The sequence below is a fragment of the Echeneis naucrates genome, chromosome 5, assembly GCF_900963305.1.
Source record: "Echeneis naucrates chromosome 5, fEcheNa1.1, whole genome shotgun sequence".
NCBI classification, from domain to species: domain Eukaryota; kingdom Metazoa; phylum Chordata; class Actinopteri; order Carangiformes; family Echeneidae; genus Echeneis; species Echeneis naucrates.
Genome location: NC_042515.1, coordinates 11,905,496 through 11,933,354, shown reverse-complemented (window position 1 = coordinate 11,933,354; position 27,859 = coordinate 11,905,496). Strand labels below are relative to the sequence as shown.

General features: G+C 40.9%; 7 protein-coding genes across 11 annotated transcripts; 3 read left to right on the top strand and 4 right to left on the bottom strand.

Annotated features, from left to right (window-relative positions):
* Nucleotides 1-183: 183 nt before the first annotated feature.
* Nucleotides 184-8,581, bottom strand: frs3 (fibroblast growth factor receptor substrate 3). Of its 2 annotated transcripts, none has more exons than XM_029501930.1 (7): nt 8,472-8,581; nt 4,221-4,352; nt 4,033-4,121; nt 3,669-3,855; nt 3,232-3,393; nt 2,081-2,202; nt 184-1,999 (listed from the first exon to the last, which is right to left on the bottom strand). In XM_029501930.1, exons 3-7 carry the CDS (start codon nt 4,096-4,098, stop codon nt 689-691), a joined length of 1,848 nt encoding a protein of 615 aa, XP_029357790.1. In that variant the 5' UTR covers nt 4,099-4,121; nt 4,221-4,352; nt 8,472-8,581; the 3' UTR covers nt 184-688. The 2 variants fall into 2 exon arrangements, with proteins under 2 accessions (XP_029357790.1, XP_029357789.1); XM_029501929.1 differs by lacking the exon at nt 8,472-8,581 and adding an exon at nt 5,882-5,988.
* Nucleotides 8,517-10,800, top strand: tspo (translocator protein). 3 transcript variants are annotated; one of them, XM_029501933.1, is made up of 5 exons: nt 8,517-8,703; nt 8,882-9,004; nt 9,749-9,924; nt 10,032-10,170; nt 10,256-10,800. In XM_029501933.1, exons 3-5 carry the CDS (start codon nt 9,752-9,754, stop codon nt 10,427-10,429), a joined length of 486 nt encoding a protein of 161 aa, XP_029357793.1. In that variant the 5' UTR covers nt 8,517-8,703; nt 8,882-9,004; nt 9,749-9,751; the 3' UTR covers nt 10,430-10,800. The 3 variants fall into 3 exon arrangements, with proteins under 3 accessions (XP_029357793.1, XP_029357792.1, XP_029357791.1); XM_029501932.1 differs by having other exon boundaries at nt 8,846-9,004; XM_029501931.1 differs by lacking the exon at nt 8,882-9,004 and having other exon boundaries at nt 8,519-8,703.
* Nucleotides 10,801-11,431: 631 nt separating this feature from the next.
* Nucleotides 11,432-12,992, bottom strand: uqcc2 (ubiquinol-cytochrome c reductase complex assembly factor 2). The gene is made up of 4 exons (XM_029501689.1): nt 12,777-12,992; nt 12,037-12,111; nt 11,694-11,760; nt 11,432-11,610 (listed from the first exon to the last, which is right to left on the bottom strand). Exons 1-4 carry the CDS (start codon nt 12,912-12,914, stop codon nt 11,501-11,503), a joined length of 390 nt encoding a protein of 129 aa, XP_029357549.1. The 5' UTR covers nt 12,915-12,992; the 3' UTR covers nt 11,432-11,500.
* Nucleotides 12,993-13,012: 20 nt separating this feature from the next.
* Nucleotides 13,013-14,234, top strand: tomm6 (translocase of outer mitochondrial membrane 6 homolog (yeast)). The gene is made up of 2 exons (XM_029501690.1): nt 13,013-13,167; nt 14,132-14,234. The coding sequence occupies exons 1-2, from the start codon at nt 13,070-13,072 to the stop codon at nt 14,226-14,228; spliced, it is 195 nt and encodes a 64-aa protein (XP_029357550.1). The 5' UTR covers nt 13,013-13,069; the 3' UTR covers nt 14,229-14,234.
* A 67-nt stretch (nt 14,235-14,301) lies between these two features.
* Nucleotides 14,302-19,569, bottom strand: sirt4 (sirtuin 4). Of its 2 annotated transcripts, none has more exons than XM_029501687.1 (4): nt 19,537-19,569; nt 17,155-17,639; nt 16,590-16,884; nt 14,302-16,485 (listed from the first exon to the last, which is right to left on the bottom strand). In XM_029501687.1, the coding sequence occupies exons 1-4, from the start codon at nt 19,543-19,545 to the stop codon at nt 16,333-16,335; spliced, it is 942 nt and encodes a 313-aa protein (XP_029357547.1). In that variant the 5' UTR covers nt 19,546-19,569; the 3' UTR covers nt 14,302-16,332. The 2 variants fall into 2 exon arrangements, with proteins under 2 accessions (XP_029357547.1, XP_029357545.1); XM_029501685.1 differs by lacking the exon at nt 19,537-19,569 and adding an exon at nt 18,225-18,346.
* c5h1orf74 (chromosome 5 C1orf74 homolog) lies at nt 14,360-15,483 on the top strand. Its single transcript, XM_029501688.1, has one exon. The coding sequence runs from the start codon at nt 14,662-14,664 to the stop codon at nt 15,451-15,453; it is 792 nt and encodes a 263-aa protein (XP_029357548.1). The 5' UTR covers nt 14,360-14,661; the 3' UTR covers nt 15,454-15,483.
* On the bottom strand, nt 18,776-27,698 carry sxph (saxiphilin). The gene is made up of 17 exons (XM_029501684.1): nt 27,615-27,698; nt 27,109-27,272; nt 26,663-26,762; nt 26,398-26,574; nt 26,139-26,301; nt 25,963-26,027; nt 25,270-25,427; nt 24,924-25,110; nt 24,655-24,803; nt 24,489-24,579; nt 24,239-24,286; nt 23,956-24,138; nt 23,641-23,788; nt 22,866-22,948; nt 22,579-22,763; nt 19,414-19,600; nt 18,776-19,313 (listed from the first exon to the last, which is right to left on the bottom strand). The coding sequence occupies exons 1-17, from the start codon at nt 27,667-27,669 to the stop codon at nt 19,270-19,272; spliced, it is 2,187 nt and encodes a 728-aa protein (XP_029357544.1). The 5' UTR covers nt 27,670-27,698; the 3' UTR covers nt 18,776-19,269.
* Between the last annotated feature and the right edge of the window lie 161 nt (nt 27,699-27,859).

Genomic DNA, 27,859 nt, shown 5'->3' with positions numbered 1-27,859 from the left:
ATAGGCATTATAGTAACAAAGAATGGTCTCTCCCACCAGCCACAATGTTAGACTTAGGTGCTTGTGATGAGGTATGAACATTGGCCAGTATCTTTGAGGAACCATTAAGCTTCCTGCACACAAACAAACACTCTAAGCCTTCTGTAATGATGGTCATATTTTTCATTGTGTTTAAGTAAAAAAACAAAAAAACAAAAACAAAAACACATGGGTGTAGCATAACTAAATGAAATAATATCTATAAATCAAGATGGATTTAAGAATTAAAATATGCTAATAGAGTATGGCAATGAAAGCTTCCACTGAACAGAGGTCACTGCTCTGAGCCATAACTAAGCATACAACCACACATGCATTGTTCAGATAGATGTATGATTTTATGCTTTTATATAAATATCCATATATCCAGCAAACAGTATCCACAGTACTGTATCCAACAATATCTGCAGTAAAAACTGCAGATTTCTTGAGAGAACTTCACACCACATATCTAATAAATAACAAAATAAAATGGCAAATTCTCTTCGGAGGTTTCTTATTTCCTTTTATATAAGTTTCTAATTAGGTACCTGTATCGTATTAGTCAGCCCAACAGTTGAATGGATGGATGACAGTGAAGGGTCCAGTGTGCTAAGATGAGGATAAGCCTTCATCTGTCTTCATCACTCCTCTTCAGTTTGAACTCCTTTTACAGAGGCAGGTCTGTGCTGTTGTGGCGAGTCTTTCTGGAAGTCCCATCATCCCTGGGCAGAGCTTTCTGCAGGTTGGACATGGCAGCTGTCTTCTTCAGGTCAATGACTGCGTAGCATTCACTGCGCCGGGGTGCCTGTGGGCCACATTTTTTGGGTGGTAGGCGCTGGTGCTGTGGCTGGGTCTGGGCAGCCCCACTGCTGAGGGCTTGGCAGGGAGGTTCTCCCTCTAGGTCCACCTGGATGTAATTCAGCTGCCGTGATGGAGGCATGTGGCCGTGATCACAGCCTCCAATCCCTGACCTCGATCGCCTGCCGAAATCAAAGCTAAATATTCGCCCCCCTCTGTCTGGCTGACATGGCCGCGGATGTGGGGGACAGGCGTGTCGGAGCCTGGGCGGCTGAACCTGTTCTGTGTTGACATAGTTTTGCAGGGCATCTCTGTGGATGCCCCGGCCATCCTGGTGGTACCCGTTGGGTGTCCCAGGGCCTTCTGAGAACGCATATTCATCAAAGTCTTCCTCTTCTTCCTCATAATCCTCCTCATCCTGCTCATCATCTTCCTCTTCCTGCTCATCATCCCGCTGCAGAGCTCTGTACTCCCACACCGGGGGCAGAGAGGGCAGGTTCTCGTAGTTCAGTAGAGCTGTCCGCCGATGACCTCCACCCATGCCCCTCTCGCAGGTGTAGCCCTGTGGGGGCAGAGACGATGGGCCGTGGGCATGAGAATGCAGGAGGGAATGAGAGTGACTGTCCCCAGTACTGCTGCTGCTGCTTGAACCTACAGACTGCGACACACTGCTGGGACTCAACCGCTGCTTTCGGCCACTTCTCAAAGCGTTGATGTTCTCGTACGTAAGCTCGCCACTCTGGCAGCCATCTGGGTGCTCGTGGCCCGGGTGACGATGCGCATGGTGATGGAAATGGTGATAGGAGTGGGAGTTGCACAGGTGCATAGAGGGCTCGTCTCCCTCCGTCTCTGAGCCTGTAGCACCCTCTACTGGCTGAAGGTTGTGAGGATTGTGCCCATGCCTCTCCCTCTCCCTCTCTAGCAGATGACGTTGCGCTGGAGTGGGGCCCAGCATAAATTTAACCTCCTGTGAGGACGGTTGTAAGAACACCTGAGGATCTTTATGCTCCTCCAGGGGACAGCACCGCAGGTTGGACTGCGGGTTTCCTTGGCCCCCGACAGGCATGGCCCCCCGTGTTGTTTCGGGGAAGGTGCTGGGCCGCACCTCAGGTAGGGAGTGTACACAGTGACGCATCGAGAGATCCCCCTCCATGCTAACAGTATTTACATAAGTGTGGGTCTGTTAGGGAGAGTAATAACAAGGTCAAACTGTGAGCTACAACAGATGCTGTGAGCTCTAAGGAGCATGGACAAGTCTTACCTGATCTTCCAAACCCATGAGGTTATGTCCATGATCATCAGCAAGAGAGGGTTGGGAAGAATCGCCTCTGATTGGATAACCAGGGTATCCATTGGGAAAAGCCTGGACAGGAAACGCTGGAGCTGCAAACACAGGTATGCGACGAAGACACAGACAAACAAGTAGATGATTGCATTTGTTAGTGGAATACTGATGCAGTAACTCAGCAAGTGAAAATATATGACATTATGACCACTATCAGGCCACTGAGCTGGAGAGGTAATGTTTTTTAAGGAGTACAATAAGAAGATTCACTAAATATCCATTCAATTGATTTTTTCTAGGTTTGTTTTTAGCTTTAAATGCAGTCACTTTTATGGAGTATAATTCAAATGTTTTGGGCTATAACCAAAACCTGACTTGGCTTAAACGCTTCAGTTGTCACCCTTTGTCAAAATCAAACAATACACAGTGGTTTATTACGCTAATATGTTCAACCTGCTTTCCTCAGGGATTTCACATAATGCCCGATTATAGGCACCATCTTTTCATTCTTTATCATCACAACATTCTCTGTTTCACTTGTTTTTAGTCTGTAATAAAACAAACAAATAACAACAATAACAAAAACAATAAATAACTTTTACATGACTCTCATTGTCAGTTTAAACCTTTTTTTTTTTTGGCCACTTGGGGGCATTGAAAGTAAGATTGACTTTAGGTTCGTTATGGGGAACTTATTACATAACAGCAGCTTATTTACTCTTCCAGCAGTGACAAAGTTTTATTGAGAGCATTCATTAGGAGTCATGTTTAGGACCAACTGTTGAACATGGGTCCAATATTCTCTCCTGTTCGTCTCAGTTTTTATCTTACACCTTTGCCTGAGGATTTTAAGAAAGTTCAACCAGAATTCATGTAATTATAGGCAGGATGAATAACAATAGTCCAATATGAAGCCTTACACTCAAGAAAAGAGATTTCAAAACAGCAGGCTTAGTTTCACCTGGTGTTATTTTGATACCTTTGTCTCTGAGTCAGTCCAACCTGTGGCTATTAATAGTTGATATATTCTGTTAAATTTGCTGCTGCATGCAAATTCCACAGTTAATCACAAATCAAGTGTATGATTAGCAGCACTGTATTTGTGTTTGTGTGGCTGTGTGACTCACTGTTAGGAGTCTGTGGTGTGCGAGACATGTCCATCTCTGGTGTGTGACCACTGCGACTCATTATCATCGACTCTTCCACCACGTTGATGCTGTTACATTGCATCAGCTCCTGGAGCAAATTAAAGATCTCCTCTGCCCGGGAACACTTGAACGCAAATATTCCTAATGAAAAAGAGTGAACAAACAACATAGTTAAGATTGAATCAGTTACAAACATAAAGGTCTGTATGAGTGAACATCAGACAGTTAAAGAAACTGAAAAGTGGCAGTGGTCGTGGCCACGCCCCCCCCCCCCCCAAGTCTACAGGTTCAGGCTTATATTGTATAGTCTGAATTAACAATGGCTCAGTTTAAAACTTCCCAGTAAGACAGGAAGGGGTAAAATTTAGTTTAGTTTAGTTTAGTTCAGAATCCATGTCGGAGAAAGCTTTTCTCACCCTGTCCAGTTTGACAGCGGCGACCACTCTCAAAAGAAAATAGGTTGGAGTCATAGCCGTAACGTCGCAGGCAGAGATATGGCCACCGGATGGCGTCTCTCTTGCGTGTATGTAGAATGAGCTCCGTCTGTGTGAGCTCCATGATGCCAGAGCCCAGCTCATTGCCCTCATCATCCACATTGGTGACCTAGGGAAAACATAAAACAAGGAGAAGGAATCAGAAGAGTACATTCATCCAGCGTTAGTGCCCTAAATTTAACTTGCTTGAATTTATGATTATGTTGTGATTTAAAAAAAAAAACAAAGTACAATTTTAGCTGTTACAGTACAGCCACAACCCAAGAACCATTTTTGCATCACTCACCTTAAATTTAGTGAGATGGTTGTCTCGGATGGGGTCTCGGTACAGACAGCTCCAACAGCTCCCCATAGCTTCAGCAGGCCAGCTGAAACCTGACACAGCCACAACAGATGTCACCCGCTGCTTTGAACGTCAACATTTTCAGAGCTAATTATTAGACATTAAACAAAAAACACCCTTAAACGTCTTACCTAGTCCAGGCCATTAGTGTGAAGGGATTCACGTCTCAATCCCAGGATCTTCTACTGGGCATCGGCATCACAAGCCATTTAGTCTGTTGGAAACTAAATGACATCTTCAAGAGAAGCATGACGTTGTTCCCCCTGAAACCATAAACCATATTCAGATTTAGAGAGAAAACTTTTTTAGACATCAGGTAGTTGGTTGATGGTCACTACAGGTCACTACAGGGTCAGAAATCAGAAAATACTTTATTGATCCCCAAGGGGAGTCAGCGATATTTAAGGCGCTGAACCTATTGCATTTCATCCCTCCTTCGATCTATCATCTTACCCCGTCATATCTCTACCATCCACTGTCAAAAAAACAAAACATACACAGCCCAAAAAAAATCAAGACTTCACAGACATGTATATCACAGTGCTCTTCATTTTCTCTATCTAAATCAACAACAGCAACAAAAATGAAATCTATATTAGTACCAATACTGACATTACTTCAGGTTCAGGTAATCTGATGATATAATCTTTCACTAATTTGATCATAAAAGTAATTGGTTTTTGCAATCTTTTCTATACAGTAAAATTGAATACATAGTCAAATTAATCAAATTTCCAGAACAGAAAATGAATCTGCAACCACTTTGAAAGATGAATATCCGTTTAAGTACATTTTAAGCAAGGTTTTGAATTCGCTCTTCATATCTTACACAACAATAAAGCGAGTAGCTTTTAACATGGACACCTTTTAGTGACATTATATAAGCACACAACATAGAACAGAAAATAAGTCACAATTGAATCAATTGTGAAAATACACACTAGTTGCAGCTCGAATTCCAACTGTGCTCGGTTTTTGATCTACAGCACTGAGGACAGGGCTGCATCCCTGCATTAAAGTCAAAAACTTCAAAAGCCAACTAAGTGAAGTTTAAGTTGACATATTGTCACAGATCTCCTGAGCACTGAGGCTAAAAACACAGCAAAGGCCCCAAACTATAAACTCCTCCAACAATAACATATACTCATAAAGAAAGCTGGGTCCCCTGTAGTTATTCCTATAAATCTCCAACAACAGAAACAAAGGATTATTTTAGCAGACACACAAAAGAATCCTACAGGTCCGATCTGAGCTCTGGACTGAACTACAACACTGAACACAACACACTCCTGATCCTCCGGTCCCTGAGGCACACCTGAGCCCGCACTGAGGCTGATCTGACCCGGACCTCCTCGGCTCACCGGAGTCGACAGGATGGACTCCACACACACACACACACACACACACACACACACACACACACACACACACACACACACACACACACACACACACACACACGCACGCACAAGTCTATGAATGCGAGCAGGCTAAAAAGAGCAAGGCTACATTACACACAGTTAGACACTGAACGGGCTTCCCCCTCCATCACCCCCACCCAAACCCAAACACACACTTTTTTTTTTTTGCTCAGTTAGCCGACGCAGAGCGGTCAAAACAAGCCGACGGCCGGCTTCATGTGCCCCGTCAGTGTGCAGAGATGCTACCAGCGGAGCCGCACAACGACACGGTTCAGTGACCATTTCATCTCATCGGTGTGATGGCACAGAAGCGTGAGCACATAGCAGTCAAAGGGTAAGTGCAGAACGACAGCGACGGTGTGGCTACTCACATGTCTGGCACGGATTTTTTTTTCTCCTATCTTAGCCCTAATGCGAAATAAGCATTGGGACTGCGATCATCTATCGGCGGCTGCTGCTGCTGCTGCTGGGAGGCTGGATGTGGCACCGGCACGACAGAGACGCGAATAAAAGATGCAGATAGAGCAGTGGAGAAAAAAATGTTATTCCCCCCCCCCCCTCCTATTACGCCCCCCTACTGCAGCAAGGGCCTCTCTGCCTGTGTGACATTTCCCAAGCAGCTGGGGTGAGAGTTCACAGCCAGACAACGAGCCTGAGAGGAGCGGCAAGAAGGTAAGAAACGCTGGAGGACCGGAGAGGAAAGGTGTGCCTGCCTGACAGACGGCGAGGAGGGGCGAAAAAACCCACCGCACTGGGAGGAAGGAGCGTCTCCAGCGGTTTAATGTTAAATGTACATGTCACTTGCCTTTCAGTTTTTATTTCATGCTTTCATTCCCTCTACCAGGACTTAGGTTAAAATAGAGTGTGGATCTGTACCCCCCTCTCTCTCAAGTTTTAATTTGTATGGATTATATATACACTTCAAAATGCATGGAGTACTTCATTCACTGATGTTATTCCAAGCTTGAAGCTCCCAAGTCTGTTTTTGTGTTAGAGAATCTCGAGTTTTATTTTGTCTCCCATCATCTTTGTATAAGAAAGAATATTCTTTAAATTTTGTATTTCATTTTGCTTGTTGGAAGTGACAAGATTACTTTTCTTGAAACAAGCTGTTTCAAAATTCAAATAAATTGTACCCAAAGCAAAATATCAACACTGTTGATCAAACACCCCTGTATGTGTTTTTAAGCTGCTCAGAGATACTGTACCTCAACAGCATATCCATTGAGTTACAGCATTATAAAAACAATATAGTTACCGGGGAAATTAACTATTGCTTTACAATTTCTTTATGTTCCAGTATTTTTATTTTTTTCCTTTTTATTAGAACTGTAAATTGAATAGTTTATTCAATTATTAATTTGAAAAACTGAATATTATATGGTTTTGAATTTATGAAAGTGTCAGCTAATACAATAAATTATTAACAGAAAACATTGTAATGTTTGGACTTCCAGTGCCCCCAAACCCTACCTTTGAATTGTCTCTACACTCCATCTGTAAATCCATCTTGTCTCTATGTGTGTGTGTATGTGGATTTGTGGTTCGTGTGTAAACTTGACACTTCTGCCATTTATAGTCTTACCATGAAATTTGATTCTTTAGCCAAACTTTAGCCAGTCATAATTACTTATCATGCCACACCCTGATCTACAAAACAATCATTGACTGACGTTTTCAAATTTCACAGAAAGTAAAATAGTAGCATGTGCAATGAAGTAGAAGTAAAGGCAGCAGAAAATAGCATCAGTCCACCTCTAAATACTGTGGAACAGCATATAGCTCTTGTGCCCAAATCCAGCCATTCCTACTGGAGACACAATCTGAAAATGGGACATAAATATATTTTTGCTCAAAAAAAAATAAAAAAAAAACCTCAACGATAAAGGGTCTCCTAAGATAACCGGGCAGCCTCAGGAAATGTTAGTCCTACAGGAGCGAGCTGCAATGAATTTCAGGGGACTATGTTATCCAAGGATGAATCCAGATTTTCCAGATCTGGAAACAATCTACAGTTCTCCCATTCGTTGTAATGAACTGACATGATGCTCAGCACATAAGTAATGTGCCTAATTCACAGAGGGGGTCACTGGATGGACTAACGAAGTATAAGGTCAGACTGTTCATGGATATTTCTGCTTGAAAAAATCCAATATGACTGCAAAGGGACAACAACTAAAGAGGGTCAAAATGCATTCAAAGGCTTGCAATGAGGGTAACAACTGAATAGATTTTTCAAGATTTTGTTATCAGAAACATGTTTTAACTTTTTCCTGAAACGGGCGAATTTCTCCACAAACGTGTCGGAGCTGGTAATTGAGATGAAAAGTTGGCGGTAACTATCTTGACTGTTTGCTGATCTTTGTCACCTGCTATCCAGTTCCGTGTGTGCGTTTTCTAAGTATTAAGACGAATTAAAAAAAAATGGAGGAAATACAAAATAAGCCGAAGAGCAGGAAGCAGATGCCACAATAGCTTCCGTGTTTTTGACCTTTGGAGCATAAAGCCTTATTGGCTAAGAGGCATTTTTATTTAATCACGAATATGTGACGTGACTATTGGCGCAGAAGTTAGCTTCTGTTTCGACGGTCACGCAACAGACGACAAAAACTAAGTCAATATTAAATTTTGTCGTACGACGAATGATTAGAATTCACCCGTGATTAGAAATCAATTTAAGCGTTAAAAAAATAGTAAAAATCTGTATATAAATTCTTGACCCGTTTAAGATGAAACATCCTGTTTTTATGAAGTCATATTACAAATTTACTCCAGTTAAAATGTCTTGGGAGTGCCATTAAATCAAACTGTAAACCTGATCCTCTCCATTTGTTGTATTAGCGTCAGTTCACTTTATGATGTGGATAATATTTCCACATCTCCAAAGTTTTTTTTTTTTTTATTTTCCTTCCTCCTACGGTTATTGTCGTGCTAGAAACGCACTTCGCTTGCGTCACTAACCGTTTATGCGGACGGAGCGCGGCGGTTGGCTGGGGCGCAGTGACGTCACGGCGGCAGGTTCTGGGAGTGTCCGCTCGGTGACCGCTCCGATAAGACGGCCCTGCCCGCCGGACCGCCTTATATCAACACACAGCAGCATGTCAGCTGACCTCCGTGTGTCCGTCTAACTCCGAGCTCGGCGACACAACGTCAACACTTCTGTCTGCCCGGAGGAGCGAACACCTGAGCGGAGGTAAGCACTACCTGCAATGTTGACAGGAGCTCTTGACCTTTAACCTGGAGCTTTTTGCGGCGCGCACGAGTCATCACTTTTAGCTCAAACTAAACCAGATAATAATAATAATAATAAAAAACGTTGTCTGCCTGAAAACAAGCGTACCTTCCCGGGTGTTGCTGCTGCTCACTTACAGTCCTCCAGTCTTTGGCGTCTGTCCATGTCAAAGCAGCATGAAAACAACTTCAGCCAACTCGACATTTTTTGTTGATGGCACTGAAACTAACAGTGGAAACCAACGAGTCCTTGCATCTGAAAGGTAAAAATTGTGAAAAAAAAAAAATGTTGCAAGACACAAAACAGCTGCCAAAAGTAGAGTTTTGTCAGGAGTGGCTGGAGGTGAAAGAAATCTATCAGCAGACAGTTTGACTGGGACACAGCAGGTCATGTGCCAGCAGTTGTGTGTGTGAAGGTCCCATAATGCATGTTCGTTGTTCGATTGTTGATACAAGTAGGCGTGCCACAATTATTCCATAATGGCAATTTTATGAACTTGTTAAAATCGTCCCCATTCAGTATAAAAACAGTTGGATGAAACTTACAGATGTACATTGCAGTATTTTCTACCATTTGAGGTCTGGTCTGTGCTATATTAATGGCATCACCTCATTGTGCCATCTTCTTCTATGGTTTAATGGCACATGAGTGTTGGCATTAGGATTATGGATTTAGATGTATGTGTATTAGTAAACTATGTTTAGGCTTATAATAGTGGCATAAAAAGATCAGAAAAAGATAAATGAATTGCTAATTGCAAGTATTTGCATGGCAATTAATCAACTAAAATTTCATGATCATAGCACCCCTGGATAATACCTCCACCATTAGGACAATCCTGTCCTTCCTTACATTTTCTGAAAGACGGTTTATAAATTGAACAAAAGATGCTAAAAATTGTTAAATTCATATTTAAATCAGGGACCATCTATTTAATTCTAATAACAGTAAATGAAATAGACGAAGAGCAAAGACTGGACATGTGTAATGTGTCCTGCTTTATCAGAACATGGCACTGCCTATGATTGGGATGACTGCCCTGCCACACCTGGGTGGGTTCTATGGTGGTTACATCACACGTAAAGAGGTGAAGACCTGGTATCCAACCCTGCAGAAACCATCATGGCGCCCACCAAATGCAGCATTCCCAGTGGTGTGGACGTGTCTATACACAGGCATGGGGTAAGTGTCATTCACTGAATCCTACAGTCTCAGTTCTACAGCTGCAATCCATTTTTTGCCTCTGTTGCACCCTCTTTAAACATCAACTTTTGAATTTCATCATTGAGGTATGGCTCCTATCTGATCTGGAAAGAGCTTGGAGGATTCAGTGATGCTGCTCTGGTTCCCCTGGGACTTTATGGGCTCCAGCTCGCTCTGAACTGGGCTTGGACTCCTATTTTCTTTGGTGCACACAAGCTGAAATTGGTGAGTTTAACTCAAATGTTACAAGTATAGCAAGCGTGACACCTCAATGTTGTTCATTGAACACTTTTTTTTCCATCCAATTCAGGCCTTTATGGAGATTGTGCTTCTTACTGGAACTGTTGGGGCCACTATGGTTTCTTGGTATCCCATAAGCCGCACTGCTACTCTGCTCATGGTCCCCTACATGGCCTGGCTCTGTCTTGCTACATCTCTCAACTACTGCATCTGGAGAGACAACAAAGAGAGTAAAGAAGAGTAAGAGATGGTCCTGGATTTTTGAGACAAAAATTTTGAAGCATTTGTTTGTTGGTTTGTTTGTTTTTTTTATATATATATTTTATGAAATGCCAGCAAAATTTCCCAACCTTCTCCAACTGATTAAACTGATTAAAACTGCTAATATAGGATCATAAATTGTCAATATCCAACACAAAAAACCAAAGTAACCAGGTCACACGATTAAATTGAAGTTATATATTTTTTCTAATAAAGTCTTGAGTTGTTTTTAGAAATTGTCTTTTTTTTTTTCTTATTAAGACTGTGGCATATATACATCAATGAAGAAATGTATGTGTTGTAACTATTGCTGTGATGCTGTTGCTTTAAAATAAAAGATTTCTGTCAAATCCATTATGCAACTATGTATTACTTTTACAGCAAAGCCACGAGGCCAGGTGAAAAACTCTTACTAACTTAGTTTATATTACGGTTGGCAGTTCATTTTCAAAACATTTGTGATGAGAAAACTAACCACTGCAGTCATTCAAGGTAATTAATAATGTGAGACCAGTAGAGTAGCTTGCAGACATCCAGAAACTCAGACCACCACTGAGGCTGAAAAAATATGCAAAATGTAACTTGATGAAATAATTCTCTCAATATATTGATAATATATTGAGAAATTTAAAAAAATATATTGATAAACAATTCTAATAAATTCAAGATTACTTTTAATTCAATAAATACTGTTCATGCAGTTCATGAGGAAAGAAACACTGAAAACCCTCTAAAACACCAAATGTTGCAATGTTTTGTTTTGTTGTTTTTTTTTTTGGGGGGGGGGCTAAATTTCATTCCAGATTGTAAAAATGTGCCTCTTTATGGTGCCTTTGTATCTAATTTATGTCTACAAGTGTTCAGTTCCTCTGTTCGTCTTTTTCCTTTTTGCCTCCAAGGTGACTATACAACAAACATATTTTTGCACTCAGATACTCATTTTAACAATTCCTAAAAAAACAAAAAAAACAAAACACCACCAACAAAAAACAGCCCAAAAGTTAACGGACAATAAACTTTATTTCTGTACATGCAGTGGGAAAAGAGAGGAATGTTATTTTTCAGGAGCTTTTTCTGGAGAGTCTTCTGGTGATTTAGAGGACAATCTCTTCATTAACATATTCCAAACACCTTTCTTTTGCTCATCCATCTGTTGCATATTTCCTATAAAATTCAAAGAACAGTTATTAGCTGGGGTTAATTTTTATTTTTATTATTTTAGTAGGAAAAGTACACAAATGCAGTACCTGAAGAAAGCACTCTGCATTCCTCCACTGTAATGCCAGTAAAGCTTGTGTCTCTTACACGTGGAAACTATGAAGATACATAAAAGTTGCATTGAACACACACAATAAAAGCAAATACATAGGCAAGTCACTGTCAGAAGCATGTCCTAATAGTGGTAAACAAAATGTTTTTCAAAAAGTTCTTCTTTAGCTGATGCTTTTCATGTTAACGACAGCTGCGGAAAGGACAGACAGACTTATCTTTCATCTGCTGGCCATAAAGGGAATAAGGACTTGGCCAAATATTTTTTTATTTCTCTTCATTAAAAGTCAATTAAAAAGTACTACTCAATAATATACTTACACGTTGTCTGTATACGTTGGCATTGATGCGGGCCAAACTTTCATACATCTGATCACACTTCTCCGGATCTGAGATCTAAAAGGAATGAATTCAAGGTTTAATTGTGAAAATGTAAATAACTACACAAATGCCAGCAAAGCAATACTGCCTACATCTATAATGCTAAGGTTTATTTCACTTTCACTTTTTATGACCATTTTTATCTGAAAAGTAACACACTTTTTTTGGTCTGTTCTGCCTCACCGAGTGTAGTATTTTGCTGTGTACCTCTTTTAAAGTGCTTTAATGCCTAATTTAGAGGATCTTAAAATATGTTTTGAGATGTTAATATCTCTTAAATAGAAAGAAATAAAAAAGCTGACAAAATTTTAGACTCAGATTCAGTAGGTAACATAGAATAGGAATATTAACCTTGAAATAAATAAAGCTAAATGCTTCACACTTCTGTTGGACATGTAGTGAAGTATGTTTATATCTGTAGTTTAAATTGGAGCCATCTGAGGACAAACTGCTGCAGTAAATAAAGAAAATACATTTACATGATCAATTCCCCATCACAGTTCTGTCTCTTATCTCTAAGTTGGTCTCATTTGGTAAATTACATTAAGTTTTCCGTTTAGTTAGCTTAAGCCTGTGCAGTTGTATCTACGCAGTTCGTGCAGTTTCGGCCACACAAGGTCGCAGAACTCAGTCCGGGTTAATCCCGCAGCGTAGCTCGGTGTGCTCGGCAGCTCCGGTACCTGAGTGTTTTCTCCCTCCCGGAAGGCAGAAGCTACTCTCTGCCGCAGGAAAGTGGCCAAGTCGCGGCCCTTCTTGGTTTCATCACGGGGCCAGTCCTCACACAGCTTCAGGAACCGACGGTACCGAGTGGCAGACATAGCTGTGGAGGTTACAGCTTAAGTAAGACGTAAGAAGATTGGGCTAGATGGCGCACCGTACCGGGGCTCCATCTAAACTCTTCCCCTCCGCTCCGCCTCTCACTCGGCATTAGTTCCGCTCGTCTCCTGTCGCCGCAGCAGCGCACAGCAGCACGATGACAGACCCAAACGGTAAAAAGGGCCCGTCTCCCGGTGTAGCTGACTGGATCCGCTCAGCGTGTCGGTTTGCGACTGACAGAAATGACTTCAGGAGGCGAGTTAATGAAGCTGATCTTTGATATCTGATTTAAACCAGTGCTATTAGCCACATGTTAGCCACACGGCTAACAGCGCTGTTTCCATGTGTAGGTTTGTCCTTGACCGGATTCGTCTAACGAGATTATTCCAAAAAATGGTCGATTAATTGATTTTAAAAAATGACTCCATTGATTTCAATTATTTACGTGTTTCAGTGACTGAGCATGTGGTGCCGTTTTCTCCCCTGTGCTACTTTGCTGCTCATATTTTTTTAAAGCGTTTTAAGTATATATAAGTATAAACAACATATAAAGTTCAACGGTTAAAGGAAAATATTTGAAGATGTAATTTTGGATTCTTCGATAATGAATTTAGTTGTGTTGAGTTGTAGTAACTCGTTAGTAAAATTGGAGTATCGCTCTTTAATAAATTAGGACAGCTGAGCTGGGCCACCCGAACTTTATGGTCCTGTATGCTGCCTGTTTTTACTAGTTTTGACTGTTGGCGATTTGAACTAAAAAGCAAACGAAACAGCATCTTAAAGATGGCTATTGGGTCAAAATCAAGTGTCATGAATAGTTTTCTACGTAACTGTTTACAAAAAAAGGCCAACATTTGTATGACTAATTGGCAAATAGCATTTATAAAACTCTAATGTCCTGACTAATAAAATGACCCTTCCGATCATACAATAAATTCAGTCATATCTCACTTTACCGCCCATCTGTATACACTGTCGCTGACTAGGGAATACAAACTGGAAATGCTTGACTGACTGTACAAAACAGCAATTAGCTGAATCATTGTTCATTCAGGTTATTTTTCCTCCATGGAAGGTTAAACTAGTACTAAACTTCGTTTTTTGTTTTTGTGTGTGAGCTTTTTACTTTTTCAGCTGGTGTAGAGATGTAATATTTTGCTCCATGTGTTAAAGCTTTCATTGTGCAACACTTTGACTCAGTGGATGTCAAATCTTTCAGGAATCTTCTGGTCAACCTGGGTTTGTTTGCAGCTGGTGTTTGGGTTGCAAGAAACCTCTCAGATTTCGACCTGATGTCCCCTCAGCCTGTAACATAACCTGACCAAAAATTAAACGTCAAGAATACCAGGATGATGGTGAGATAATCTATCTGTTTAATTTTCACTGGTATCTAAACTCATTCAAGGAATTTATTTAAGGAGGTGATGCTTCTGTTCCTTTAGGTGTCTTGGACCAACAAAGAAGAAACAAGGGACACGAATAAACAGTCAAAACTTTCATGACAAGTTGAAAACACATCATCTCGCCTGATTTTGGATCACTCATCTGTTCTGATGTTTTTTGTATTTGATATATATATATATAAAATCTCACTGTAGATGCTTGAAAAAGCATAACATTTAATCAGTGTCTCTTTTTGTTGATCTTGCAATAGTGTTTTATTTGTTTTAAAGAGAGCTACATCACATTTTGAAAAGTGCGTCTGAAACGTGTCCAGTTGTGCAGAGTTATAACATTTTGGTACAAATCATGTCCACTTGGGAGCTCTTTGTTGCTGCAGCGCGTAAAAATCTGTGCATTGGTAAAAAATGTCTTTCTGTTTCTAAGAGTCTGGATCTGGCTGCTCAGGTCTCAGCTGTTGATCTGGGGTTGAAACCTGCTTTGTTATATGACAGTAATGGTGCCAGTTCAGAGCAGGTACAGCAGTATTTGACCTCTTTGCAGTGTTCCCAGCTTGTGTGTAAAACACTTCTTACACTGGATTTAAATGGAAACACACTCATTGTTAATCCAGCTGTAGTCAGATCCAACATAGAGCAGGTGCTTCATGATAGCAGCCTTGCTGTTATTGATGTCTGCCACTCACTGGAGAAGCCCACCATTATTGATCTGTTTAGGGAAGATTTGAAGAGCATGATGGAGGATTTACTACTTCTTCTGAGGGAGTTTGAACAATTGAAGGAGGCTTCAAAGCCCCTTTATGCTGGAGAGAAATGTGAAGAATGGAACCTCTGCACTGTCTTTGGTCTTTTATTGGGGTACCCTGTCACTTACTGGTTCAATGAAAGCGAAGGCTTTGAAAACTGTCTGTCTATGACTCCCCTGATGGTGACAACAGCTACAGCAACATGGCAGGCAGGCACTACTTGTCACAGATGTCACCTCTACTCTTTCAGCATCCCAGCTGTTCTTCTCAAAGAGACACAGTCTAACCTGGAGAATTGGAAGCTTTGTTTACAGAAACGATTTCTGCTGCAGAACATCTTAAAAGATTTAAGTGTATGTCAAACCACAGTTACTCTGCCTTCAGTCTGTCTGTGATAATAAACGTTTCTCTTTGCAGTCACCTGATTACATAAAATGTGGGCATATTTAATTACACCATTAAAATTTGTTAAAACTAGAGTTTATTTCTTAAAGTTCATTCAAACTTTGGGTTAATAGTAGCATCATACTATGCACAGACAACCAGTATTATGGTGGAAGTAAATGATGATGGTGGTAGAAAAATAAAAAATATCTTGAAGCAACCCAGTGACGAAAACATGAATATATGTAGTATGTATTGGGGATTAATATAGTATCTCTGTTTTGTTGCATTGTTGGTGTTCTTAGACCCAAAAAAATTAATATATTCATTTTTATATATAAAACAAAATTTCTGCATCACAAGATAAAAACATTCCCACAATTGAAACATTTAAAACCATCTTTTACAGTATATCTTGTATTAGTTTTGAGTGTATTTGTAAATTGCCTTTTGTACCTTAACCTGCTGCACAAATGCATGCCTTCGTACAACAGCATATTGCACTTCTACAAAGTTATACTAGTTAAATTAAAACAGACTGACTTGCCCGTACATTTTCTTTAGATAAAAGCAGCATCAGGGCTCTGTGAGTGAACACAGCCACACTTACTCACTTGTGTCCAGAGATGATTTCTGAGGTAAGCACACATTCTACACTGGAGGACATTCCAATAATTACCTTCGAAAAGTTCTGCAAACACTATGTGAGTGCAGACATGTCAGATTTTGCCCTACATGGATAACAAAAGCAATACACTCTTGGCTTTCCTTCTGCCTTACACAAGAGCAGCAGAGAATATCTTCTTTGTTACCCGGTTAAAACTGAGGTAGTTTTCACAGCTTGCTTAACAGCTGGATGCAGAAACGTCAAACTTGGATATCTGTGATAGTCAAAGAGGGCAAATGACTGACAGCACTTCACCACAGCGGCCAGTCACTTTCAACTTAGCGAGGTGGTCGGCCCTTGTTGGCCCAATGTTCAGGATGGCAATTGGCATTTTCCTGTCACTTGCTGCCATCAGGAACCTGTATCCTGAATATACCTTGGGAAGTAAGAAAAGAGAGGGGGGCACAATTAAATGCTAGAGTCCATAAATAATTATGTTGTTACCTGGTGTTATTGTGGCTAAGATGCTCAGAAGCCTACCTGTAATGAGGATCCCACAACTAAAACCGCATCCGACTCTGCCAGTCTATCATGCACAAACTGTACAGTTCCTTTAAGCACAGTGTCTCCAAAAAAGGTGACCTCAGGTTTCAGTATTCCTCCACAGTTGCTGCAGGAGGGAACTCGGAAATTTAACACCTGCTCGTCCTCCAAGAAGACATCACCATCTGGTGCCACAGCACCAGCCTGAGCTTGCCAATCCGGATTTAAAGAGATGAATTGTCTCTGGAGCTCCTCCCTCCCTGAAATGGCACCACAGCCTAGGCACATCACCCTGGGAACAGCCATATTTCATTATTAAATTTCAGTACTTTGGCAGTGATTTATTTATGTTCTATATTTCTGCCAAAACCCCACTGCAATGGAGATGACAAAAATTTAATTTGTAGTGTTCATGGCAAAAATGTATTAAAAAGCATGTTTGTCATGTGCCTTTCACAAGACAAGTTAACGGTGAAATCTGTGGATTGGAGACTAACTGAATTTTTGCTTCTTGTAACTGTAATGTCACTAAGGCCAAAGTATCAGGCGACATTTTTTTCACCTGTGAGAACAGCCATGAAGCTCAGTCAGTCTCTTCTGTCCTGCTTTTGAGTGAAGTGCATCAACATTTTGTGTGACCAGCCAGTGCAGCTTTCCCCTCTCCTCCCATTGTTGCAGGACCTTGTGTGCGGCGTTTGGCTGATGTGAGGAAAACTGCGGCCACCCGACAAAGTTTCTGGCCCAGTAACGCTGACGGGACTTTGCACTGCGGACAAACTCTGCATGTTGCATAGGTCGTCTGTCAGTGCGGGCGTACAGTCCAACACCCTCTGAACGATAATCAGGGATGCCTGACTCTGTGGAGAGACCTGCTCCACTTATGACAAACAGCCGCCTGGCTCGGGACACAAAATCCTGCAGCTGGTCCAGTGCTTGGGCATCGGTGGTGCTGCAGGTGGGGACAAAGCTCACCATACCTGCAGGGACTGAGGATGCCTTCCTTACAGGAGCTGAGTGTGACGTGATGGTCCACCAGGGCAGCCTCATCTACATCAGGACAAATACAGCACTGATGGTTATAAAGCAAATCTCATATGAATGGTGACGGCCAAACTGTCAGGTACAGGGTTTAAGCTCGGGTCACCGATTATAATAATACAAGAGCTTCAATCCGCAGTATGTATGCCAGTAAAACATAACTGGCACACAGTCAATATTTTTAAGCTATGATGTAAAACAGCCTACAGAAACAACCGATTGTTTTTATAAGCAGGTTTTTATGCATCGTCTAGATCGAGCTGAGTTTTACAAAACCCTTTGAATAGCGCTGGAGAAGTTTTAGAGTAAACTTAAACTACTGCTGAAAGCCCGCAGATCCTCCGTAGACACAGTACAGCCAGCCACATGCTACCACTGCAGGCTGACATGACCTCTGAAATTTCATTCAGAGAATGGTTTAATTCTCTTCTGGGCTTTAATGCCTGCCAGCCGGAATATAGCAAGAAGCGGACAAACTGTCACTTTTCCTTTTTACACCAGTCTCATCTTCAGCCGGCTGCATATAACTACATCAGCTAGCTAACCTCATGAACGAGGGTTAGCTAACACTTGCACCTGAAGCCACGGCCTCACCTTGTTGTTTTTTCTTCCGCAGAAAAGTGCCGGCACCTGCTTAGAGTTGGTTGAATCTTATGACAAACCTTTAAAAAGATATTTGGTCAGAACTTTAGTCGGACAGTGACACGGACGGGAAGGGAAAAAATCTCCGATTTCATAAAAGACCCGAGCAGTCGCAGTGGATTCTGGGAGTTGTAGTCAAAGGTAAACAGCGCAACTTAGCTGGTCAATATGTTCTTTATGACAAACAAGTCAAAATTAATCGGTGTGTTTTTAGCAACTTTAAATCTATTCCTTAACAGCAAACAAAATAACATAAAACATACCACAAAAATTATTTGTAGCTAATCAGGTTTACTTCCAATCAAAGTGTGGAAACATCTCAATGATCAAGAGTTGGGAAGTACAGATGTGTATTCACTCATTCATGTTCTCACTTGAAAAAATAATCTGTGTTAGTGAGCTCTTTAATATTTAACTCATACTGCTGAGATATGATCTTGTTATTTAGCCAAAACATAACATTTCTTTTTCTAAAAATCCCCTTTCACTTACTTAATGATGGCTATGGAGAGTGGAATACAGACAATCATGTTTGTTTGGTTTTTTTTTTTGTTTGTTTTTTTTTACATAAAAGTGTATCATTAGAAAATGTGGAAAAAAATAGGACTGATGACATTCCAAGTGCACAGCACCTCTTGCAGGTGGCACTATCATGGAAATTTATGAACCAAAGATTTCAGGATATATTTGCACACTTTCTACACACTGGACTTTACAGCCACATTTTTAAGTGTACAAATCTAAATTTGTAAGTTAACATGTCAGGAATTAGTTTTCAGGTTTGCAAACATTTGCAGCAACAAAAGTCATGGAATGACTATGATATATATATATATACACGATTATAAATAATACACCACTCACTTATAATGCCATGTCAAAAGCTGGATAAATGAAACGAAGGTAATGTCTGACAAAAAATGTTGCAGTTGTTAAAATGTCCTCCACTTCATTTTGCATGAAGCCCAAATCCCTTTTGGGCATAAGCAGTCAACACCTAAAATATACTGCACACGTCCTGACTGCAAAACGCCAAGATATCTGTAATAAAGAAACATAAGGTATAATTAGAATTACAATGTGTTTTTATCCAAATTTGACATGCATAATGATTAGCCAGTCTATTTGGTTGTAATCATACCAGAGCGTGTGCAGTTGAAGATGGTTTCTGCATGAGTGTAAAACTCCTCTCCAAGGATGGAACGGTAATCCATATGGCTTGTGTGGACAAAACACTGTGTTGCATCCTTAAACAGGAGATCACTTTCTCCATATTGCTGAGACTCAAAGAGCTTGAACTCTGTGTTTGGGTTGTCGGCCAAAGTTTCCTTTATGAATCAAAAAAAAAAAAAAGGTGTTTGAAACTTTTAAAGAATTAATATCCACCTGCAATGTCAAAGATGACAATTAATTGTCTTTCCTGACTTTCATCAGAGATAGCAAAAGGTGGATCTCTCCAAAAGGTGCAGCCACTAAGATTTTAATTTACTGTGGCAAAGATCTTTGAAAAGGTGATTATAGATCTCAAAGTTATGCATTGCTGAAATAACAATTCTCAATGCAGTTACATATCCTAGAGAGTTTTGGAGGCTAACCATTGAACAGCATGAAGGTCTACATTAGCTGTTAAAGGTTCTCTAAAGCTGTGAAGAACAGTACAGGGCTTAAAGTAAGAAAAAAACCTGAGCCTGAATTTTTTCCGGGGGTGGGGGTGCAATAGTAAACTCTTATTCTAAATACAGAATAGGAAATAAATAACCAAACTGCTTGTCGTCTCTGTCCCTCTCTTCTTATTTTAAGTCCTTTGTCGGTTGTCTGGCTTCATAAACGTATTCTCCATCAGTGACTTCGATTTAAAAACAGCCGGCTTGGATGCTGAATCGAGAATTCTGTATGACAACTTGGAAATTTCCGACTTCCGATGTCATAGCGTTCACGCAACTCGGGAAGGAGGAGAAAAAAATACGTTTGGCATATTGCCATCATTTGCTGAACGCTAAACTATGTGCAGCAGCCATTTTTTGTTTATTTTGGAAGCAGTAATTCTCGAGTATGACAACTTAGAGCTCATTTTTCACAAGTTACTAGAATGCAGCATCACCTGCTGCAGGATCTCAACCAAGTTCTCCCAGACCACACCCCCTACTTCTGATTGGCTGAGGTGGACAGAGTACACAACTTCACTACTTCAGTAAAAGTACAGATACTCCTTGTCAAATATTACTCCAATACAAGTTAAAGTAGCTTTGTCAAAATATTACTAAAGCACAAAAGTATTTGCTTAAAAAATTGCTAAACTAAAAGTTAAAAGAAATACAGGAAAGCAAAGTACCTTTATTGTCATTATACAATGCACTGATGCGATTCTGCTACAGACATGTTTACAGCTCAAAAATATTTTCAGTCTCTGGAGGGGTTTGGTCCAGTCCAGAGGTCTCCAGCTCCGGTCCTGGAGGGACACTGTCCTGCAGGTTTTAGATATTTCCTGCTCCAACACACCTGATTCAAATCATCAGCTCATCATCAAGCTCTGCTGAAGTCTGATCAGGAGTCACTCATTGGAATCAGGAAACATCCAGGACTGGATTTGGAGACCTCTTGTCCAGTCTCTAGTCTCTGGTCTAGTCTCTCATCTGTACAAAACATATTTTATATGGACACAATGACACAGTCTCAAACTCTGGGAGGTCTGTGGGGGTCCGGTCTCTGATGGTTTGCTGTGTGTTACCTTGTGTTTCTGTCTCTGCTATTCACCTTGATTAATAGACCTGTGTGTCCTGTGTGCTCCATGTCTAGTTCCTCCTCTGTCTCCTTTTATGATAGTACTTTTCGTCATAGATGCAGGATGAATGCAAAAATGGAGGCGAGAATTAGTGAGTTAGACGAGAGGTGGAGTAGTTGAACACATGGACCGGCTTTATTCAGCTCTTTTCTTCCTTCAACATCACAACACAGGACTTTTATGAGTTTCATTACACTGACTATAAAGCTTACAGCGGCTACAGCTGGCGTTACTTCTCACACCATTCACCGGAGAGAGGGGCAAACACGCATCTCTGCAAGCGTACACACAACACAACATGGCTACATGCTGACTACGTCACATTACCCACAAGGCCACACACTCTGTGTGAGTGTTGCATGTAAGTGAATTTCCCTCAGGATAAATAAAGTAGATATCTATCATATATATCATATTGAAAATAAAGAAATAAATAAAAAAACATAACAGCTATTCTGTTTCCCAGTTTGGGATGTAAAGGAAAAATACAGATGGAGGTTACTGATCTACCGATTTGAGCAACAGCAAGGAAAAGCGGATAGTAGACATGGTAAACAGGACCAGAAAAGAGAGCAGACCAGGACGCGATTCGATTTCTGGTGTGGGCAGCTGAACACCACTAGGTTAATTGCTGAATTGGTTCAGAGTAAATGGACTGGGATAATGCAAAACTGCAAGATTTAACTACTTAAATTAGAAGAAGTACTCCAGACACAACAACACACAACACACTGGGACACTACTGGTTGCTAATGTTTTTTTTGTGCAGAAAGACAGACCTGTATTCAGCTGTGACTGATGAGGAGTTGGACCTTGTTGTTGTCAGTGATGTCCACAAAAGACATCCAAACTCTGGATACAAGCTAATGCGTATTCAGGTAATAATACGGCCACAATGTATAATGAAGAAGGAGCTGATCGTTATGGAGAAATAATCCAGGTCGGATGAGGATTATATACATCATGGCCATATTCTTAACTGGAACACACACAAAGGTGTGTGTGTCACTAAAACAATTAAAATGAAAAACAATGAACAATAATGTTAGACTTGAGCAAAAGTAGCGAGAGAGCATCAATAGAAATGTAGTGGAGTAAAAAGGACAATATTTGTCCTTCAAATGTAGTGAAGTAAAAGTATCCCCAAAATAATACTCAAGTAAAGGACAGATACTCTGTACAGAAACTGTACTGAAGTACAGTGCTCAAGTAAATTTACTTCGTCACTGTCCACCCCTGCTGATTGGCTGGTGATGTTAGTTTGGTTGAGAGGGAAATCTGCGTTACTCTCGTTTTATTAATAGGCAAACTCAGTTGACTGCTCGAACCTGACAATATCGCGCATCGAAAGGCTTGTTTTTTAATGTTGATCTTTTTTAATCGCAGTCCAACTACTCTCACTGGAGATCTGGCACGGTGCTGGCGTACTTTAAGCCCTGTAAGTATATAACTATTGATTGTGTACAAGGCAATCCTGATTGAAAAACATGAATTCATTACATTAATCTTACCACAAAAACTGACCTGTGACTTCATGAGAAAGTCATACACTCGTGCTGTGAGCACTGGCCGTGTCATCACAGTATTGGGTGGGATGACCCCGAGGTTACAGCTCTCCCACTCTGACAGTGGGGCTCTGCGACCATCACCACACAGCAGCTCAAAGTCTGAAGATGTCCAGCCTTCTGACCAACCAGTGGAGCTCAAACCTGAAACACAACATGACAAAAATATGCTGTTCGAATAAACGCACAACATATGTGAGCATCACTGTGCGTGTTCGCATAAACATTTTCTTCTGAATATCTTACTGAGGATGTTGTCCTGAAGATTGTGTTGTTCAAGGAAGGCCACATCGCCGTAGCTTTTTCCACTGGGGTCGCCAACCAGACATCTATGACGAGTGAAAGAGTAAAGAGTCTGTTTCACCAAATGATTTACTAAAACTCATATTAGCCCCATGCGCATCCAGTAATATAAAAGAAAGCATCCAACCTAATGAGGACTGTGATTCCAAAATGAAGTTGCTGTGGATATTTTGCATATAGCCTACAGCCTGTATATTCATCTGAACAGTGGCTCAAATATTCACTTGTAGTGAAATGGGCCCAATCTTTGTGTCAGACTCATTTGAGTCTGAGACTCCTCTCAGCACTATTGGGCTATCTTTTTGGCCTTCCAGCCAAAAACTACAAGTTATAGTTTTTAGTAGCGTTCAGTTGGTTTCAGTGAAAAAGCTCTAATAAACCCACTGCACACAGCATGCTGGACATTTAATTACAGATAGACAAAATTAGCAGATGAACATTTCAACACAGTGGAGCATTTCATATTTTAGAATAATTTTTTTCAAAAGCTGGGAGAGGGGATATTGTTAAAAGCTGAGTGAATTTGGACTCCAGCAGAAATGAAAGGATTCAGTTAAAACACTGCTAAATAAGTAGCTTGTTGCTAAAAACTTATGTGTCAACGTTATGTTACGAGTGGCCTGAAAATCGATTATTTCTAGTTTAAACTAAAGTTTTAATTTTTTTCACCACCATAAACTAAATCCTGCCACTAACTCGGGTAAGCTGCTGGTCATACCTTAAAGCCCCCATGTTGCCATAGTAACGTTCATTGTGGTTGTCAGCACAGCGTTTGGTTGCAGCCTCTCCAGTGCCTCCTGTACACACTTTACACAGATTCCCCTGAGAGCCAGGAAGACAGCCTTTCCAAAACACCTTGTTGTACACTAAGAAAATGCAAAGTGACAGACCACAGTTGTGAGGATTAATGTGAGGATTAAAATGCCAGGAAGACCAGCAGCCAACAACACGAGGACCCCCACTGTAAATGCAAAGACGAATAATGTATAAGTTCAGTGAAGCAGGACTCCAAATGAGCGATTGGAAACAGCACCTTGGTCTGGATCACAGAGGGAGCTGCTGTTCTGCTCAGGGCTTAATAAATGCCTGTATGGCAGCAGCCAGCCTGCAGGGCTGTACATGTGGCTCTGACAGGAGCGACGACCTCCCAGGTTCCCCAGGAATATGTTTCTGCTGGAGCGTTTTGCAACTGCTACACCCACCACTGAGGGCAACACTGAAGAGACAAAGAGTGAGGCTCACACACAAAAATAACAATGACATCAGCTTAATTCACTGTAAATCGGACATTTAGCTTGCTTCTCATTTCATCTCACCATCTGTCTCTAAATGAGTTGCTCCTTCAGCAAGCACACATTTTCCTCCTGAGAGTCCAAAAAAAGACTTTAGAAATAGGCTACATGAGATAGGATTAAAAACAAGAACTGCAACTAAGGTATTATATATAAAACTAACAATTTTGCTTAAAAATTGAAATAAAAAGCAAATTTAAACGTCAGGCCTATTATTTTGACAAATATTTAAATAATTAAATACACCAGAAAAACTAAATACATAGATTCTTACCATAATATTCAGTTACTACAGGAACAAGACCACATTTCCCAGCTATGAACGAGTGTGTTGCATCCAGGGAGACAACATCCACCTCGTCCCTCTGTTAAGGCACAAGTTGTTGGAGCTTTTATGATAGTACTTTACAGAGCGAGATAGAAATGCCTATGTGATTTACCTTAATTTTCTCAATGCAGTTCTGCATTGATGCTGCTCTAACACACACCAGTGGGTCTGACTTGATACTGAGAGCCCACTGTTCACATTTCTTCTGCTCTGCATAGCTGATGCAGCACCAGCGCACAACACTGTCCTCCAGTGAGCTTCCTAAACACATGCAGGTTTAGTGACACCACACATTCACAGCCGGTCTGTTTTGTATTTAAAATATATTTATTATTACGTATAAAATATAAAAAAATAACCCCCAAATCAGGAGGTGAGCACCTTCGTGTCCAAGGCCTTTTAGGAGAGCCACATAATCCAACCCCAGCACCTGACTGAGATCTATGCCATCTGGGAGAACAGCTAGCTTATCTGTCATATCTTTGAAAAGAAGATCACTTTCCCCAAAAATTGATGAGTTGAAGAGTTGGAAGCGCTGCCTTTCTCTTCCTCGTTGGCCAAACAGCATCTGAAAAATAAGAGTGCTTCAAGAAAACTTTAAGAGGATAAAGCAACAACAACAACAATGATGGAGCACACAAAGAAAATATGTGTATGTGTGAGAAAAGCAAAGGAGTTAATAAAATAACAATAAATAATAATAATTTTACATAAAAAAAACACATACCTGAATAGTCATTAAAAATTTGCGAGCAACCTTGCGAAAGTTAAATCTGGTGACCATGCTCCCTCCTGGACCACGTCCCAGATTACAGGTTGTGTAGTGGCTGATAGGAGCCTGGGTGCCATCAGTACACAATAACCTGAACTCATGGCTTCCACTGTCTGAGAGAACAGACAAAAAACAGAGAGAGGGTGAAAAAGTTTTTTAAGAGCAGGCCACACAGCTGCTGAATGTTGTGTGTGTGTGTGTGTGAAAACTAGATTAGGCATGACTGCTCACTCTAAACTGTACCTGTCAGCTTTACCAAATGTTTATTATTGAATATTAACCTCACACCAATGCCTGTCACCATGTTGATGTTCTGACCCTACCTTAAACTGCTCCTTGATAACTGGGGGCAGTGATGGCTTAAAGGTTAGAGCATTTACCCAACGCCCATGATGACGACTCTGGTGCCCTTGAGGACGGATCCAGTGGAGCTTCTGAGTGACTGATAGATCACACTGATTCTACTGTGTTCAACTACAAGATGTGATCAGGGCGTTGCTGGAAAAGTGAGTTAGTAACTCAGTGAAAGAACGTTGAATAAACAATGGTGTAAGTAAGATGGTCAGTGTTTGAATATCCTGGGCTAAGAGGTTACTGAGGAAAAGTTCTTTAATTGTAACAGAATGACTGAAGAGTAAGATCGTTTACCTTTAATACTTTCAAGAGCTAGATGGTCAACAAATGCGACATCTCCTGCTCCACTTCTGAGACATCTGCCACGGCAAAAAAAAAACAAAACACAGATTAAATTAACTAGTGTTTATACTATTATTTCACGTCTCAAAGTAATCACGTGTCCTTGTTGACCTTGTATCACTTCTGACCTGAGGGCTCCCTGGCTGTTGTAGAAAGGTTCACTGTGGGACGTTTCGCAGTGGTAATTCCTCTGACGAATATATGACTTCTGGCCTTGGCACAGTGCGCACAGAGGAGGCGCCATGGCAGCAGCTCCAGGAACACAACTGGCTCTGAAGAAAGTGCTGACGTCTGCTCGAGTTAAAAAAAAAAAAACAAAAACAAAACTTGGGGACTAGAAAACTGAAAACAGAACACTTTTCACACTGCTAATAATGTCCTCATTACCCTGACTGAGGGGCTGTTCCTTTGACCAGCTCAGGTAGTTTCTGGACAGCAGGAAGCTGAGAGGAAGACTCCATCCAGCTGTCCATCGAACCCCACTGTGACAACTCCTGTGGCCTTGCAAGGATCTTATGTCCAAGCTGCTGTTTCTCACCACAGCCACGGACAAAATGCAGCCTCCTGCAGTGTAAATGCCGACAGATGATCACAGGAATAACTGGCTCAGAGCAGTGAAGACATGCTGAAGCACCTCAGAACTGGAACCTACCATCACTGTATATCTCTTTGGCGATGGCAATGAGGCCAAACTGCTTCACAGCAGAATAAACTTCTCCTGCATCTAATGTCACTATATCAGCACGGTTTCCCTGAGACAAAGAACAGGAGCAGGTCTCAACTTCACATCCAAAACAGATCTTAACACAGCAGAGTTCAAGCAAGCCCATCCACTGCACAAACCTTTCCAAAAAAAAAAAAAAAAAAAAAAAAGCGCAGGTAATTGAGCCTCTCAGCTTCCAATTTACTTTGTGATATTTGTCATTGAAAACCTTCATTATTAAAATTTATTCCAAAGTCCGCAATTTATTAAGTAAAGTCTCTTCTTTAAAATTACATCTATGTTGCACTACTCTCTGTAAAATGGCATTAGGTTGTAATGGTACATGCATCTGTAGTTTTGCTGTTTCCTTATATTTACGGTGAAGGATGGCTCACCCTGATCCTGTCGATGCAGTCAGTTGTGCTGGATGCTCGTATGCATGAGAGTCTGGCAAAAGCTGCCACAGCAGCTGGAGGCAGTGCTGCCACCAGAGCTTTAGCTAGTTCTGCACACTTCCTCTGTTCTGGATCAGATACAGTACACCACCGCATTTTCTTGGCTGTCATGCAAGAAACAGTTCAACCAGCCCAAACAAGTCAGAAAGAATAACGTAGTGCATGTACTGCAGGTTTTGGTTAACAATTTTACATATATTTGGGTTTTAGGATGCTGATATTTAATGAATTTCCTTGTGCATTCATTAATTATTTCATACTATTACAATATGAAGTGAAATAATAACATTTATATTAAAATCAGTTTTAATGATGTCCAGGAAAGCAAAAAATCCACAACTTTTCCAGAAACAATAAAACACCTACAGGGAAAAACCAGCAACAACAGTGAGATACAAAGTTATTATCAGCGTAATTAAATGTATTAGTTCAGTAACAAAGCTTACCCCTGATGCAGCAGACAGCCATGAAAATGAGTAAAATGGCATAAAACCCACGCATTTTGGCCTGGTGTTGATAAAAAGATTTGGCAAAATCTGTCTCATGCAGGCTGCAGAGCACAACAGTTAGCTGTACTTTCTTTTGGTTGAAAATACCAGATTTTCATATATTTCTGTCAAAGTACAAGACTGCTGGTACTAACAGAGAAATAGAAAGCCCATTGCGCAAGGGCTGTTCTGCTGAAAACAGT

Excerpts from the sequence above, each read along its gene's own strand:
- frs3 (XM_029501930.1), bottom strand. The coding sequence starts at position 4,098 with ATGGGGAGCTGTTGGAGCTGTCTGTACCGAGACCCCATCCGAGACAAC. Across the intron at positions 3,856-4,032 it reads ACCATCTCACTAAATTTAAG|GTCACCAATGTGGATGATGA; the intron begins GTGAGTGATGCA and ends TGTTTTCCCTAG. Across the intron at positions 2,203-3,231 it reads CACACCACAGACTCCTAACA|CTCCAGCGTTTCCTGTCCAG; the intron begins GTGAGTCACACA and ends CTGTGTTTGCAG.
- tspo (XM_029501933.1), top strand. The coding sequence starts at position 9,752 with ATGGCACTGCCTATGATTGGGATGACTGCCCTGCCACACCTGGGTGGG. Across the intron at positions 9,925-10,031 it reads TGTCTATACACAGGCATGGG|GTATGGCTCCTATCTGATCT; the intron begins GTAAGTGTCATT and ends TTCATCATTGAG. Across the intron at positions 10,171-10,255 it reads GTGCACACAAGCTGAAATTG|GCCTTTATGGAGATTGTGCT; the intron begins GTGAGTTTAACT and ends CATCCAATTCAG.
- uqcc2 (XM_029501689.1), bottom strand. The coding sequence starts at position 12,914 with ATGTCTGCCACTCGGTACCGTCGGTTCCTGAAGCTGTGTGAGGACTGG. Across the intron at positions 11,761-12,036 it reads CCAACGTATACAGACAACGT|TTTCCACGTGTAAGAGACAC; the intron begins GTAAGTATATTA and ends GTATCTTCATAG. Across the intron at positions 11,611-11,693 it reads ATGCAGAGTGCTTTCTTCAG|GAAATATGCAACAGATGGAT; the intron begins GTACTGCATTTG and ends TGAATTTTATAG.
- tomm6 (XM_029501690.1), top strand. The coding sequence starts at position 13,070 with ATGACAGACCCAAACGGTAAAAAGGGCCCGTCTCCCGGTGTAGCTGAC. Across the intron at positions 13,168-14,131 it reads GACAGAAATGACTTCAGGAG|GAATCTTCTGGTCAACCTGG; the intron begins GCGAGTTAATGA and ends CAAATCTTTCAG.
- c5h1orf74 (XM_029501688.1), top strand. The coding sequence starts at position 14,662 with ATGTCCACTTGGGAGCTCTTTGTTGCTGCAGCGCGTAAAAATCTGTGC.
- sirt4 (XM_029501687.1), bottom strand. Across the intron at positions 16,885-17,154 it reads CTTCATGGCTGTTCTCACAG|GGTGATGTGCCTAGGCTGTG; the intron begins GTGAAAAAAATG and ends GGCTGTTCCCAG. Across the intron at positions 16,486-16,589 it reads TTGTGGGATCCTCATTACAG|GTATATTCAGGATACAGGTT; the intron begins GTAGGCTTCTGA and ends TTACTTCCCAAG.
- sxph (XM_029501684.1), bottom strand. The coding sequence starts at position 27,669 with ATGCGTGGGTTTTATGCCATTTTACTCATTTTCATGGCTGTCTGCTGC. Across the intron at positions 26,575-26,662 it reads CAAAGAGATATACAGTGATG|GAGGCTGCATTTTGTCCGTG; the intron begins GTAGGTTCCAGT and ends TTTACACTGCAG. Across the intron at positions 22,949-23,640 it reads GGCAACATGGGGGCTTTAAG|ATGTCTGGTTGGCGACCCCA; the intron begins GTATGACCAGCA and ends CACTCGTCATAG.